General features: G+C 48.4%; 1 protein-coding gene across 9 annotated transcripts; it reads right to left on the bottom strand.

Moving 5' to 3' along the window:
• Positions 1-1,672: 1,672 nt before the first annotated feature.
• Positions 1,673-14,917, bottom strand: SMARCD1 (SWI/SNF related BAF chromatin remodeling complex subunit D1). Of its 9 annotated transcripts, none has more exons than XR_005794412.1 (15): positions 14,699-14,916; positions 13,817-14,004; positions 13,480-13,522; positions 13,263-13,385; positions 12,673-12,795; positions 11,504-11,620; positions 10,127-10,228; positions 9,673-9,834; positions 9,251-9,348; positions 7,131-7,266; positions 5,452-5,574; positions 3,529-3,630; positions 3,213-3,406; positions 2,776-2,854; positions 1,673-2,278 (listed from the first exon to the last, which is right to left on the bottom strand). XR_005794412.1 is itself a non-coding variant. In XM_040488188.1 (13 exons), the coding sequence occupies exons 1-13, from the start codon at positions 14,873-14,875 to the stop codon at positions 3,353-3,355; spliced, it is 1,548 nt and encodes a 515-aa protein (XP_040344122.1). In that variant the 5' UTR covers positions 14,876-14,916; the 3' UTR covers positions 1,673-3,352. The 9 variants fall into 9 exon arrangements, 2 of the variants coding, with proteins under 2 accessions (XP_040344122.1, XP_040344123.1); XR_005794409.1 differs by having other exon boundaries at positions 1,673-2,527; XR_005794410.1 differs by adding an exon at positions 2,431-2,527 and having other exon boundaries at positions 2,776-3,406.
• Between the last annotated feature and the right edge of the window lie 539 nt (positions 14,918-15,456).

The following is a 15,456-nucleotide window of genomic DNA, read 5'->3' on the forward strand; positions in this document are numbered from 1 at the left end:
CCACTGTCTGCTCATGTGCTGACCTCCTGGCTTGGCAGATTGCTGAGTGGGTGTTTTCATCCCTCTGGGCCACTGCTGGCCGCCAACAGCAACGAGCACTAGGCCAGAGGGGAGTCTGTGTGCAACCACTGTGTAAGAGTAAATGGGCTCGAGGGCAAGTCTGTGGAGAAAAGGTTTTTCTAAGTTCTAGGGACTGCCTGAGAAGAGCCCACCATATTCCCCTCCCATGGCCAGGGAGTTCCCATAGGGAAACATACACGAAGTTGGTAGTTGGTTTCCCTTAGGAGTAAAGTTGCACCTGCTACAAAGCCAGCCTCCCACAGATCGCTCCATTATTGCACTGGCACAGAGACAAAGGCACCAGTGCCAAGTGCCAGCTGGGAACACTGATTATGGGTGATGGGAGAGAAAGAATGCTTCTGTCCCTGGTGCATATGATGGGAATCCCAGAGAATGGACGCTTATGCATAAAACAACCCCCTTGTTTTTGCCTAAATGCTTCCTTCTCTCATTTTGCCTTTAAAATCATCGAAGTATGGAGACAAAGAAATTGTGCATTTATATACGAATAAAGAGTGTGCAGATTCAGAATTGGCTCATCACAGGAAGTTATCTGTACCAGAGCTCTTTTCCCAAGAGCGAACTGTAGATTATTTGCTTGAAATTAATAATGGTTCATCAGCCATTCATTACACATGTAATTAGCCTGGGTAAAAACAGATGCCATGTCAATGTCCTTGACATCAATTTTTTCCACTCCCAAGTTCTCACCCCACACGTTCTTCTGTTTTTCCTACTCAAGTCTGGTAAACCCCCAAGTTCCAAATTGGGAACAGGCTGCATCCTTGGTGGGTTTGACTGCATGCAGGCAATACTTGGGTGTTCCCATCCGTGGAGGCGAAGGAGAATTTTTTTACAACTTTGGACTGCATTGCGCTCATCCTACATTCTAAACCCCTTCATGGGTAGAACCAAGCTAGACAACACCACTAGGTGAGAAGCTGGCATATTATGATGCGAACTGCAGAATTTCATGCTTCTGCAGACGGATCAATCCTGAGCAGTCTTCTCAACTCTGCAGAGGGGCTGATTATTTGTAGTATGGAGAGGACAACACAACACTTCTCTGCTGGTCTGAAGAACTGAAATCTCACTCAGGACCATGAAGTGGAACCTTAGAGGGACAGCAGGCAGAGGAACAGTCTTCAGTTGTGCAGGCCCTACCTAGATAGGAGCCCTGAGAAGAGGAACTCCTCTACAGGTGGGTCAGGATCGTCAAGCCTAAGGAATCACAGGCACTCAAGGGCAGTGCTCTTGAGCCAACAGGTGCTGTGGGGAGCTCAGGTTAGGGGGGATGGCAGTGCCGTAGTCTTGTTAATACCTCCCTAACAAGAGCCGGGGGTGGGACTCTTAGATCCAGTGAGGAAGGCCAATAATCCCAACCAGCACCTGGCCTGCTTGGACCACTGGGCCGACAGAGCAAGCTCTAAGGTGAGAACCTGATGTCTGCAGGGTAGAAACCTTGTTTTCCACCGTATTCCTAGTGCCTAGCACCACAGCTGGCACACAGCAGGTGCTCAATACATAATTGTCAAATAAAACGAATAAACACCATGAGCATGGCTAATGGAATTCAGAGAAAGAGCTCAGGGAATCGCTCTCCCTCAGCAGGTAGGGGGACCCATCCTTCAGAAGATTCTTTTATTAAAACTGGGTGACATCAATAAGGGGACAGTACAAAAAAAATTTTGGTCCATGAAAAAAACATAATTCAGTTAATAAAAACAGTTATCTTCAACAGGGACACTATGTAGGAGTGCTGAGCTTCCTTCTCATGGTTCCAGCCCCAAGGACAGAGGTTGTCCAGTGTCTCTGTGGGGAGAACCTTTTAAGGGAGGGGTGGGATAATGGCAGGAAGGGGAAGATGGGGAGAAAATTCTGCTGTCCCCAGTGTGGAACACGCAGGGATATGGGGCTGGAGGATGTGCTCGCAGGAGCCTGAGGACGGGGTGGGGAAGCAGGGGCTTTGTCAGTTCTGTGGGGTTAGAGCCCAGGCTGAACGGAATTCCCCCTCTGTGCCCAGCTGTCTCCCACCCTGCTATGTTGAGTCTGCGAGCCTGGGATATGCTAACTCGGGGTGATACAACCTGGAAGAAGAATCTGAGGCTCTCCTGGAAAGATGCAAAACCATCTCAGTTCCAAGGGGCCAAGATCACAAGGTCCTGCTGCTACCTGAGGGGTCTGAAGCTTTGAGGGCAGGGGCTGGGGAGTCACAATCCTGTGAGGCAGGGAGAGGGAAGAGTCACAAACCCAACTCAGAGCTATTCGCTAGCCCTAGGCGCTTTCACTCCTCAGTGCCCTAGAAGTCACCAGTGGGTGTCAACTGGGCAAACAAGGGACAGGAAGACAGGGATGGCCCAGGGCTTTTACCCGTTTGATTTCAGGCCTGTTTCTCCATGAAAGGATGAGGGAGGCAGGGTGGAGTGAATAAATGAGTCACACCTCCAAGCAACAGCAGGAACAGCCTCTGCTGGCAATGATAGCACCCCAGGTTAGATCCCTGGGGCTCTGGCATGGAAAGGCAAGATCCCCCCACCCAAATGCCCTAAATTAGGACAGATGGATAGCAGAGGAATCCTACAAAGAGCAGCTATAGGGAGTGTGCTGGGAGGGAGCAACAGTTAAAAAACAAACTCCAATACTGATGTGGACCCCCTACGAGGGAGTAAGAGAAGCACTGAGACAGCAGGCCAATCCAGAGGGCTGCGGACTGACCTGGGGCTCAGTGGAGCCCAAGAACCAGGGTTCCTTTAGTGCTAGAGGGCAACAAGTGAAGGAGGGCTGTGCTCCAAACCTGTGGAGGGAAGGAAGGAAATTGGATTCTGTTATCAGGAGAGCCAAGATCAACTAGCTTATAGAGTGCCCCCAGGCCTGAGTCTCAGAGAAGGGGCTAAAGCTCCCAACTCCTGGGTCTCTGAAGGGCAGGGTCAGTGTAGCCGGTCCCCTTGAAGACCACCTGGCCTTAGGCCCAATCCATTCAATGCACTGATTACCACTACAGGTTCTCTCTAATACTATCTAGAGGTCCTATGTAGACCAGGGGAGGGTAGAGGCACATGGGAACTTTGTGGGGCAAAGGGAAGCTGGGGGACAGGAAGGGATGGGGTGGGAGAAGAGGGTAACAGGCGTCTTATGAGACAGAAATGTGAGACCCTCTTCATTCTGGTGTTGTCCTTGAACCAACAGCATCCCCTGGAAGGCCCCAAGCAAGACCAAGGCAGGTGCTATGAGGCAGGCAGCACAGGGCCCAAATAAGAATCGGTGCAGCCGAATCAGGACTGTGAGGGAGGCCCTATGTATTTCGAATTCCCAGGGCTTGCTCTAATTCTTGTCGTCTCTGCTGCACCTAGGGAGAAAGCAGTGAAGAGAATAAATGACACAAACCAGAAGCTGGTACCTAATTTCCTGACCCTCACCAGGGGTTCAGACCCCTTGCTTTTCGTCAGTTTCCCGTGCCCAGGCGCCTACCTTGGAGTAGAAGTATCGGCACACAGCCTCCTGGGCCCAAGGCTGGAAGTAAAACTCAGCTCGGCGCTCTTCCTCTGGGTTCCCCACCACATCAGTCATGGTCTGGAGGATACGGGAGGGGAAAAGAGAGAACAGGCTTGTGTCCCTCCTTCACACCTGTCATGGACTGAATTGTATCCCCCCAAAAGATGTCAAAATCCTAACCCCCTAGCACCTGTGAATGTGACCTTATTTGGAAATAGGGTCTCTGGAGATGATCACGTTAAGATGAGGTCATTAGAGTGGGCCTAATCCAACAAGATTGGTATCCTTATAAAAAGGGGGAACTTGGACACAGAGACAGACATGCACAAAGGGAAGATGACGTGAAGACACACGGAGAACACCATCTGCAGACCAAGGAATGCCTAAGGGCCATCACAAGCTAGGAGAGTGCCTCGGAACAGGTTCTACCTCACAGCCCTCAGAAGGAACCAGCCCTGCTGGCCCCTGACTTCAGACTTCTAGCCTCTGGATAAACAGTAAATACCTGTTGTCAGAGCCACCCGGCTGGCAGTACTTTACTATGGCAGCCCTAGCAAATTACTGCCACCACAACCAAAGTCACCTCCTGCCATCAAGTCATTGCTTTGTCCAGGGACCCTTTCTGGCTCCCCTCTTCCCTTGTTCCTCTGCACAGCCTCTGTAATTCTAGTCACAGTCACCACAGGATAGGAGAAAACTGAGGAGACATTTCAACTCATTCAGTGCTCATTTCCACCTTCTTGCCTGAGCTTATAGTGCTCCCCTCTCTGAGAACGACCTCAAATCCCAACTTCGCCACGGAGAACTCCCCAGCTATCCTAGCCTCATCCATCTCCGTTCTCCTTTGAATCGCCTCATCGGTAGTGGTGAGTTCTGATAACGTCTTACATGGTTTACAACTTTGTAAGTAATACTAGTCTGTTCCCTTCCCCACAAAAGAAAATAACCTGGTCTGAAATAATCCTTTCTTTACTTTTGCTAAGACTTCCTTGCCCCACCCTCCTCCTCCTTATCAAAACCTTCCATTCTCAGGGGCGCCTGGGTGTCTCAGTTGGTTAAACATCCGACTTCAGCTCAGGTCATGATCTTGCGGTTTGTGAGTTCAAGCCCCGCATGGGGCTCTGTGCTGACAGCTGGAGCCTGTTTCAATTTCTGTGTCTTCCTCTCTCTCTGCCTCTCCCCTGCTCTCGCTTGCGCTCTCTCTCAAAAATAAACAAACGTTGGGGCGCCTGGGTGGCGCAGTCGGTTAAGCGTCCGACTTCAGCCAGGTCACGATCTCGCGGTCCGTGAGTTCGAGCCCCGCGTCAGGCTCTGGGCTGATGGCTCAGAGCCTGGAGCCTGTTTCCGATTCTGTGTCTCCCTCTCTCTCTGCCCCTCCCCCGTTCATGCTCTGTGCCTCTCTGTCCCAAAAATAAATAAACGTTGAAAAAAAAAATTTAAAAAAAAAATAAACAAACGTTAAAAAAAACTAAAAACAAAACAAAAACCTTCCATTTTGTACAATCCTCAGAATGCCTATTTACTGGAAGGGATGCTGCCTGATTCATAAATCATTGAATAAAACCAATTAGACCCTCAAATTTTAAATCAATCAATCAATCAATCCTATTAGCCTACTTTCTCCAAACAGAATGCAGGATGCTTGGACAGGAGAGATCCAATTTTCTGCTCTGCATCTCCTACTATATGGTACACAGTGACACCTCATAGTAAGTAGTAGATAAACACTTGATGGTTCCACCTCCAATTCCCTACTTGATTGTAAAGTGTACCCTAGAACATGCTAAAGAAAATCTGGTCCTTCACTCCCCTCTCTGGCTTCTACCAGATGCTACAGAAATAAAGCAAATATGTGCCCCACTGACCTAAGTCTCTTTGCACCTTTCCTAGGTTCTTTACCTTGAGGTCCCGGCATTGGGACTGAAGCCAATCATTGATGAAACCCTGAGGGTCTCTGGCAAAGCTCAGCATGAACTCCCGCTGGGTCTTCAGCTGATTGATAGTTTCTATTGTCTCATGGATCTGAAAGAAGAGAAGGAAGCTCATAACATTTTCAAACTAGGAAATGCAAAGTTAAACGGCAGACACTGTCTGACATCTCCATGTGCCTGCCACTCCCAGCCCGGGTCCGGAGTGCCACCCAGAGCCCTAACTGCTCCAGCACTCGACATTCTTTCAGCAGGTATGTAGTTTTCCTTCTGGTCTCCACAGGGTCCACTATGGGTGAAACTACATGGTGAATACTTAATCCACAGCACAAATGGGTCCAAAAACACTCTCAGGTAGAAAAGCAGTGGTACACACAGCTGTCTCAAAAGCTATGGTCTAGGGGTTTCTTCCTGCCCTTTTCTCATTCTCTGTACTCTTCCTGGCAACCCCACTCACTTGCATATCTTCCATTACTAATGACAGGTTAGGGAGTCCTCAGTAGGCAGACCAGAGTCCATTTTCTAAACTTCAACCAATCCAACTGCTTGACTTCTCAAGGCTCCTGAAACTCTCCAAAACATAATTCACTACCTTCTCCCCAACACACACTTCTCCTCCTGTTCTCCAGTTGCCCATCTGAATAAATACTACTATCCACCCAAGCTAAAAACCTGGGAGTCATGCCTCCTTCTCCCTCAAGCCTCACCCCACCATCCCCATCAAAATAGTACCAAATCTCTTCAGTTCCACTTAGACACCTCTCAGATCTGTCTACTTATTTTCATCCTCACTGTCAGTACCACAAATTTAGGCCCTCAACACATCTCACATGCGTTACTGCACTGGCCTCCTAACTGGGCTTCCTGCCTCCAGATTAGAACTCACTCTCCACCTTCCTGCAGGTTATCATTCTAAATGCAAAGAGCAGGACTTCCTCCTGTCTTCAGGACAAAATACAAACCAGCCCTCCCTATATCAAAGCTTCTTCATGACTAAGATCCTGCTTCCCCACCAGGTTTCCTTTCTCCAAACTTCCTATCCGTAGCTAGCACCCTGAGATACAGCTAGCACACGGAACGGCTTGTACTTCTTAAACGCCAGGCGCACTCTCTCATCTTTCGACCTTTACACACGCTGTTCCCTCTTTCTGGAATGTCTTCTGCCTCCCACGCCCCTAAGCACCACTGTCCCTTCTCCCCTTTCCTTAACTCTTGTCCTTCAAGATTTAGTTGGGGCATCAACTCTTCCAGGAAAGCCACCCTGTTCTCTTTTGCGTTCCTCAGAGCATTTCTGGCTTTACCCGCATGGACTATGTCTAATAAGGATAGTAATAGGAAGAGCAGCAGTTACCATTTGTTCTTACGTGCCAGATGCAGAGTCATCCTTATCTACGTGGTCTCATTTAATCCTCATAACAACCCTTACAGAAAAGTTCTTATAATCTCTATTTCGCAGTTCAGAACCTGAGGCTCAAACCTATTAAAAGTTATAGCCAGAATCAGTGTCTGGCTGCAACCGGCACCAAGCACAGTACCTGGCATATATTAGGTGTTAATATATTTTAAATGAACACCAAGAGTCAAAAGACAGCCTAGAAGCTACGACAGGAGGCTGGTGACACCCAAGCCACCCTGGGCAGGGGCCCCTACCTTGTTGTCTAGAGTAGCAATCTCCTGCTGGCTGGCAGTAGACAGCAGAAAAGAATTCATCTGGGTCTTCAAAGTATCATCCACTTCCACGTCAATGTCGTAACAGGCGGTCTTTTTCTGATCATTCGGGTCAACACTGGGGAGGAAACCAAAGGAGCCTGGTAAAGGGCTTGTCCCCTAAGACCTATTTACACAGGGTCAAGAAGAAGGCCCAAGAATGAAGGGTTTGACTGCAAAAAGGCACAAGAGAATTTTGCGTGACAGACATTTCCTGTACCTTCTTTGCGGTGGCAGCTGCTACATGGTGTTACATTTGACAAAGTCTCAAAATATATTTCAAGTGTGTGTGACCTACTGTATATAAACCTCAATAAAGTTGTACTGTTCTTTAATCAATGGTAAAAATTCAAACGGTACAAAAAATATCCAGGGAAAATTAAGTTTCTCCCTCCCCAAAGGAAACCAATACTGCAGTGTCTTATATGTCTTTCTCGCTGTTAAACCAAAATTGACCTGAAAATAAATTCTAATAAAACACATGCCAGGGTGCCTGGATGGCTCAGGTGGTTAAGAGTCTGACTCTTGATCTCAGCTCAGGTCTTGATCTCAGGGTCATGAGTGCAAGCCCCGTGTTGGGCTCCCTGTGTTGGTGGGCATGGAGCCTACTTAAAACACGCACACGTACACACACCATACAAAATAAAAAGTGGCTTAACCTTACACACAGGAACCCAGGACAGATCAGCTTCTAATGATCCAACACATAAGTTGGAGGAGTTACCATTGGCTGAGTGATGGTTCATATAAAGAAAGGAAGACCTTTATTGGAATTAATATGGAGTAAGGGAAAGAAAGCAGAGAGTCTATAGCCAGCCACCTGCTGCCGTGAGGAGGAGGAAGGGCATTCCTTCACTCCTTATATGCGGAGACACTTTTGCCCATCCATCTTCTGAACAAAAAAGTGGAAGGAGATAACGGAATTGGGAGTCTCAGATTAGAATGTTTTACCATCCACAGAAGAGACGGCAGCCCATCAGTGATGAGCCGGTAAATGTCTAACAAATGATTCTCCAAAAGAGGAGGAGAAAAAGCAGCTAATTCTCCAAAAGAGAAGGAAAAAAAGAAGCATCTGCTGATTTCTGTGGTTTAAATATTCCCAACGTGGCTGACTTCAAGCTGTCAACGTTAGGTCACTGATCAAGGAGCTGGGAAGAGATGTGCAGTTAAGACATCATGACACAGGTATCCCCTGGTTTTGGATTCACGTTACACCACTTTGCTTTTCTGAAAGGCCTACATTAGTCTTTCTGAAGAGAATTTTCACATTTACGAAAACAGGCAAAAAGCAAAAACAGTGTTCGGCATTTATTTTGCAGCAGCATTATAGAGGCAGCACACACCCTGAGCAGCAAACGACACCACCAATCTCCTCCTCCGGGAAATACCCTTGGCATCTCAGCATCAAGCCGCTACAGCTTTGAGTTGTATCTGTGAGCATGTGTGCTTTATTTCATCATATTTTATGCAAAAGAGGTTATTTGGGGGGTCTGGGATGCTCACAATTTTTTCCATAAAAATTAACAGAAATCACTTTTTTGCTTTGTGCCATTTCAGCTTATGAAAGTTTTCACAGGAATGCTCATACTTTGGGATAGTAGGGGAAACTGCCTAGTACTTCCGCTATATATACGCAACTAATAAGATGTAATAAGGTGAAAAATGATGAGTTTTTGAGTACGTGTTACCCTCGTTTCTCCTGTAACATATTTTTTAATGTTTATGTATTTCGAGAGAGAGCACACGCATACAAGTGGGGAAGGCGCACAGAGGGAGAGAGAGAATCCCAAGCAGAATCCACACTCAGTGTGGAGCCCAATGCAGGGCTTGATCCCAGGACCAATCCCAGGACCGTGAGATCATGACCTGAGCCAAATCAAGAGTCGGACACTTAACTAAGCCACCCAGGCGCCCCACTCTAATGTAGTAAGTTGTAAGTTTATATGTAACTTAAGTAACTGCTATTTGACCACCTGCTTCCTGAAAATTTAACAACTGCCTTATGCAAGTTGGTACCAGCCCACCCCAGCACAGTGCTGCCTCTCATACATACACATGCTTACCTGATGACATGATTAATGATGATGGGCTCTGGTGGCATAAGCAAGGCATGGAGCCGTTGAGGGATCTCTGAGAACTTCATACGTTGAGACTCAAAGATCTATGTGAAAGAGGAAAAGCAGCTAAGAAGTTGGCATTTTTTTTTTTTTTTAAACATTTATTGATTTTTGAGACAGAGAGAGACAGAGCATGAACCGGGGAGGGTCAGAGAGAGGGAGACACAGAATCTGAAACAGGCTCCAGGCTCTGAGCTGTCAGCACAGAGCCCGACGCGGGGCTCGAACTCACAGACTGCGAGATCATGACCTGAGCCAAAGTCAGCCGCTCAACCGACTGAGCCACCCAGGCGCCCCAGGAAGTTGGCATTTTGAGCACAAAACTAATACTCTACTGGTCTTTGGCAAAGAATGGGTCCTTTTCTTACCTGCTGGAGGTACTTGTCACAGATGACAAACTCCCGCTCATGAGGGTCCTGGAGCTTGTGTGTCTTAATATATTGCCACAGTGCTTGGATGATCACTGGACGGGTCTGGGTGTGGATGCCCAGGAGCCGAGCCAGGCGAGGGTCTAATTTAAACTGGGGAGGCTGCAGAGAACCAAAGAGTACAGGGATGAATCTAGTGAGTTGGGCCCACATGCATTTTGGGCTGCTTTAGCAGGGCCATACATTCAAGCCATTTGACAAGCACTAATGTACTGTTTTCTCTGGGACCAAAAAACACTAGGAGGAGCTCAGAGATGACTAAGACCCTATCCCTATATCAGGAGCTTAGAGTCTGGTGACAAGGTACCCACAACTAGATTTAAACCTTTAAATATCGGGCCGCCAATGGGATGTGGCTGTGAAAGCTGGATCCCCTGACTTCACCACAGAATACCTGGTAGTCCAGCATCAGTAGGACAGTACACCGTACATTCACATCTCCTGGCCGCTTCACCTGGAAGCCATCCGTCTCCTGGGTAGTGGCGGTCCTGTGCCACTACAGAGAGGAAGATGTCAGGGGGAGCTCTCCCACAGGAAGAGCTGGGGTGGGAGGGAAGAGCTTCTGTAATGACTGAATATTCAACTTTGATTACTGAGGCTATTGGAAAAGAGCAATAGCATAAGACATTTTTAAATACCGCATAAAGCTCTGGGATTACTGTCTGTATATAAGCAGATTAACCTTTTGATTCTGTACAGGGTCACATTTAAATTAGCCGAAATTTTCAGTGGTAATTTTATCCACAAAATGGTTAATACATATGTACACAGTAAAATAACATAGCTATCATTTCTTGAATATTTACTATGGACAAGAGTTTTCTAAGACATTTCCCTGGGATCATCTCATTTAATTCCCACAACATCCACATAAGATAGGCACAACTAAACCTATTTTACAGGTGAGCAAATTAATGCTTAGAATAGTGAAGTTAACTTGCCCAAGATCAAACAACCACTAAGTGGTGGCCCTGTGATTTGACCTCTGGCGTGTCTGATTCTAAAGCCCACGTTCTTAGCCACTATACTCTACTGCTATAAAGTCCAGTTAAATATATTTACAAATGTCTATTGGTTCTATGACTTACTTCCCTTATTAGATGGTAAAGACCTTCCCATGTCTCTTAGTGGTTGAGGTTAAGGGGCTGCAGCTACACTGGCAAAGAAAGGAGCAGGTTAAGTTCATTTAGAGAGCTGGACTGTCTCATTCTGTTTTGACTGTACCCCAAAGAATACTGTCGTTAACACGGTCTTCAGAACATTGTATAACCAGGCATTACAACAAAGGGTTTTTGCTGATGTGGAAAGTGAATCTAAACAGGGACCAAAAGAAAGTCCCAGATCTATCAATGGAGGTAACCCTGCAGGGACTCGAACTCTATTGGTTAACCCCCTTAATGACAGTACCTGCTATCAGGAAAAAGTATGAGTAGGGTGTGGATAACTACATCTCACCATTATTAATAAGCAAGATGCACAGATGGCCTGGGATGTGTAAGAGGCCTCCATTAGAATTTCCCTTGAGGCAGCAACCAGGATAACATTAAAAACGTGGGACAAGTCAGACTGTAAGAGCTCTTGGGGCCAAACAGTACCAGAACTAAACAGCTAGTGCCACCTGGAGGTCAGTGTACACACTGCAACGGTAGTACTGCGTGCTAGGGGTTACCCTTTCTTTAAACCTCCCCCTCACCCTAAACATTAAAGTTTGGCTCCCACGTTCATCATCCTCCAGTTATGGAGTCAAAGTCTACAGGACAGAACTACTCACTTCTACCAGATGGTTGTCTGGCCCATACAGGTCTTTGTCCAGTTCGATCACCAAGGACTTAAAAAAAGAAGAGAATTTCCTCTTTTGTTTGGTGGCATCATATTTGGACAAGGCTGACTAGAGGAGAGAGAGAAGAGGTCATGTTAGAAAAGACCAGAGAAATTTCTCAAGACAAAGTCCCATAAAAAAAGGAACCCACACAACAGTTGGGGGGGGGGGACTCAAAAATGTCTTCTGAATCTCCCTCAGGAGATGACAAAGCAGGTGTCTGTAGGTATTAAGCCAGTCAGGGTAGCCACAGAACCCTGAAGAAGCAGCCTATAACATGTACAGGGTCACTGACTTACCCACCTCATTTCCCTAAAGGAAATGAGGCAAGTTAGGCCAAACTGTTGCCCATAACAAAGCGAGTCTGAACAGAGAAAAGTCTGACTCTAGAGGGGAAATGAATCACAGGCAATAATCAGCCAGAACAAAAACAGCTTTATTTGGATGGAATGATACCACCAGCAGATGGACTGGACCTATATAGAGGAGGAAGCTCTGACACAGAGCCCCGGTTCTCCTTCAAAAATGCATTCTAATTAGCTTGCTTATGAATAGCTAAAAACAGACCATCAGAGAGTGTAAGGGAATAAAAGGTGAGCTTCCCCAAGGAGCTTCTGGGATGGGAAGTAGAGGGCTAACACCCGTCAGCTGATATTCCCCATGATGCAAAGAAAACTATCTCACTTAAACTATGAAAGGCTGGAGAATGAAAATTGGGAAGGTGGAGATACCACAGTGGGAATCAAGGACCTCATGGACAGAGAGGAAAGCATGTCTTCAAATGCTAAGTGCAAAGTCACTTGACTTTAGAGAAACAAAAAACACAAACTGAATAATCTGCAAAGGCTAAGTCCAACGGCCAGCACCATCAGGAGGAAGGTTAACAACAAATCAAATCCCAGAACAATAAGGTTCTCGATATGATACCACAGCAAGGGCCAAGCTGTGGGAGCCAGACACAAAGCACCATTGTCTTTTAGTGCAGGGAACACAGTGACTCTCTCCCTGCTGTTCGCAATAGGAGCTGTGAGCACCAGTCAGGATTCTTGCCAACCAGACAACACTGCTTGCTCCCAGAAGCTTCCACCCTAGATGTCAACCACAGCGGACTTTGAACTCACATCCTCCAGGAGCCGTCCTTCTACCCGAAGCTCCCAGGAAGCCACCGTCCCTTCCCCATCCTCGGCATCTGACTTAGCCGGATTGAAAGTGTTAGAAATGAAAATTCGCAGCTTCCGTTTTTGCTGAAGAAAGCAGAAACAGGATTGATGGTGGGGCTTCAGTGGTTTGATATTTAAAGAATCTCCCCAACCCCCCAAATTACTCCTAACAGACTGGCTTACTATCTACCCAGTCCCTGGGCTGGGTAGATTGAGATTCCATCTAGAAGAATATAGTCCACTGGCCTGAGTGCAACTGCACAAGCTAGGATTGCAAATAGACAAAGTCATGCAAGGTGCCAGGTTCCCAAGGTGGCAGAGGAGTTACAGCAAAAACAGGGACAGGGTATATTTCTGGTGCAGGAGATATCAAAAGCCCCTCCCCCTTTGCTGTTCAGTTCTAATGTAATTCTCAGTTTGTAGGCGGATGGGAGAGATATAATTTAAATGCCAAGGAGAGCCGTGCTGCGCCTTTGATTTCTCATCCTAAGCCTATGGAAGGTTCCCGAGTCCTCTCCTTTGGCGCTCTGCCTAGCACTCTCCTGCATTACCTTGATGGGACGTTTCAAGGCCTCCTGGATATCTAGCCGTTTCCTCATGATAGTCTGGTCCAGCTTCCTTTCAAAAGCCAAGAGATCCATATAGGCCTGGGATTCTGGTACCAGTTCACGAATCTTAGGAACAAAAAGGCATCATTGAGATCTAGAGCTGACCGTCTCTATTTTCAAACTCAGCACATCCTCAAGAAGATCTACGTCCTGGACTCACCCTTTGAGGTAGAATTTTGTCAGCCATCTTCTTTTTCTTTGCACTGTTTGGAATAAATACTGTGATCAGGTTGGGATGGAACTAGCCAGAACATGAAGACAGACTGGTCAGCACCTCCATTTATAGGGAAATGAAGGAACTGCAAAGCGTCTCTCAAATCAAAGACACTCCGCCTACCCCAACCCCCACCCATGTGAGGCATTCTGAAGAATGAGCACCCATCTGACACAGCACCACCACTTCTGGATTCAGGTTCTCCCACTACCTGTGTCCTCACGGGCTCCCTCCCTCTTTCCCTCCCTCCCTCCCTCCCTCCCCTACCCCAGGGTCATCTTACTTGTGGTTTCGATTTTGGACCGCCTGCTGCTGGACCTGCTGTATCTGCTGAGGCGCAGGTCTCTTGCGGGACTGGTCCATCCCTGACTGGGCCAGGCCAGGTCGGACTGAAGGATTCCCCCCATAGCCAGGGGGTCCCATGGAAGGTCCCTGAGGTGTCATTCGGCTGCCTGGCAGCATACCTGGTCTCTATAGAGAGGAAAGGACCCAGAGATGTCATGACTTCCCTACTAGCCCCACCAAGTAAGAGAAAGTGAAAGACGCCTGAGTTCTTTAAATGAAACAAGGTTGGTGGGGGTGGTGGTGGTGGTGGTGGTGATGGAATACAACGGGAAGAGCCCTCTGTTTCTGAAATCCAGATAACTAGACGTTCCTGTACTCCAGTTGCAGCTCCATAGGAATACAGCCCCAAACCTAAAACATAGCTAGATTATACTCAAATTCTCTCCAGTCTATTTCATATCTGACATACTGGGCATCTTCTCTAAGTCCCACATAAGTCCCACATTTACTCAAATGGTACTGGGAACTATCGTCTCCTTAGAAGCTGACCTCGATTGGCTAGCTACACCTTCTGCGTTCCTCTGGGCACTGGAGCTGCGCTGATCCTTTTGCACTCCAGTTCCCACATGCCCACCTTTGGCCCCCCTTCATCCACGCTGTTTCCGTACCCTGACTCCCCAACGCAAACAATGCTCCCAGGAGAAGGTGGGGATGCTAACCGCCTCCCTTCCCTTCCTCCGCACTTGCCTCCCCTCACCCCCGCTCAGGGCCCAAATCCCTCCCAGGAGAGTCCCTCCTACTTCTCCCCCACCCCTGTCACTCCCAGGCCCCCGCTCGGCCCCGCCCCCAGCCCGCGCGCCCCTCCTCCTGCCCCACTCACCGGATAGGCCGCTCCGGGCATCGGGGAGCGGTACAGCCCTTGACCCGGCGCCGGGCCCATTCGCACGGGAGGCCCCGGAGTCCCGCCCGGGCCCAGGGCAGCCGCCGCGCCCGCCCCCCCTGAGGCTCCAGCGCCGCCGCTCGGAGCCACAGACTGGAAACCCGCCCGGGCCGCCATCTTCCCCGGAGCCGCTGCTGCAGCTGCACAAAGAACCGGAACCGGAACTCCCCCCGCCCCCCGCGCGCCCCCCGCGCGCCGGCCTGTCCACCCCGCCGGCCGGCCGGCACGGGAGGCTCAGGGCAGCGAGACTGTGGGCTAGAGGGGGGCGACAAGCGGAAAAGGCCTACTGACCACTCCCTCCCGTCTACACGGTCCGGGAGGGAAGGCCATAGAGAACTCTGGGATAGAGAGGCCCTGTGAGCGGGCGCCCCCAGGCTGACGGGAGGAAGACGAGGCCCTGGAAAGAGGGACCACACCTCAACCTCAACGCTCTGATGACGGGGGTGATGGAGAAACTGCTTCATCTAGGCGCAGTAGATTTAACTTTCCAAAGCGCTTTTTTCGTCTCCTTCTCTTATTGCTTCAAGCCTGGGGGCACTGAAGAAGCGAATGCACCGTTTATTCCATTTTACAAACTGGAGAGCTGATCTTAGTGAATGACTGGGCGAAGATCAACCAAGTTAGCAATAAAGCCAAAGCCCAGAATCCAGATCTTCTGGCTAATAGCCCAAAGGTCATTCCACAGATTCAGTGCAATA

This window comes from Herpailurus yagouaroundi, unplaced genomic scaffold (assembly GCF_014898765.1).
Source record: "Herpailurus yagouaroundi ecotype Mexico unplaced genomic scaffold, PumYag 166, whole genome shotgun sequence".
NCBI classification, from domain to species: Eukaryota; Metazoa; Chordata; class Mammalia; order Carnivora; family Felidae; genus Herpailurus; species Herpailurus yagouaroundi.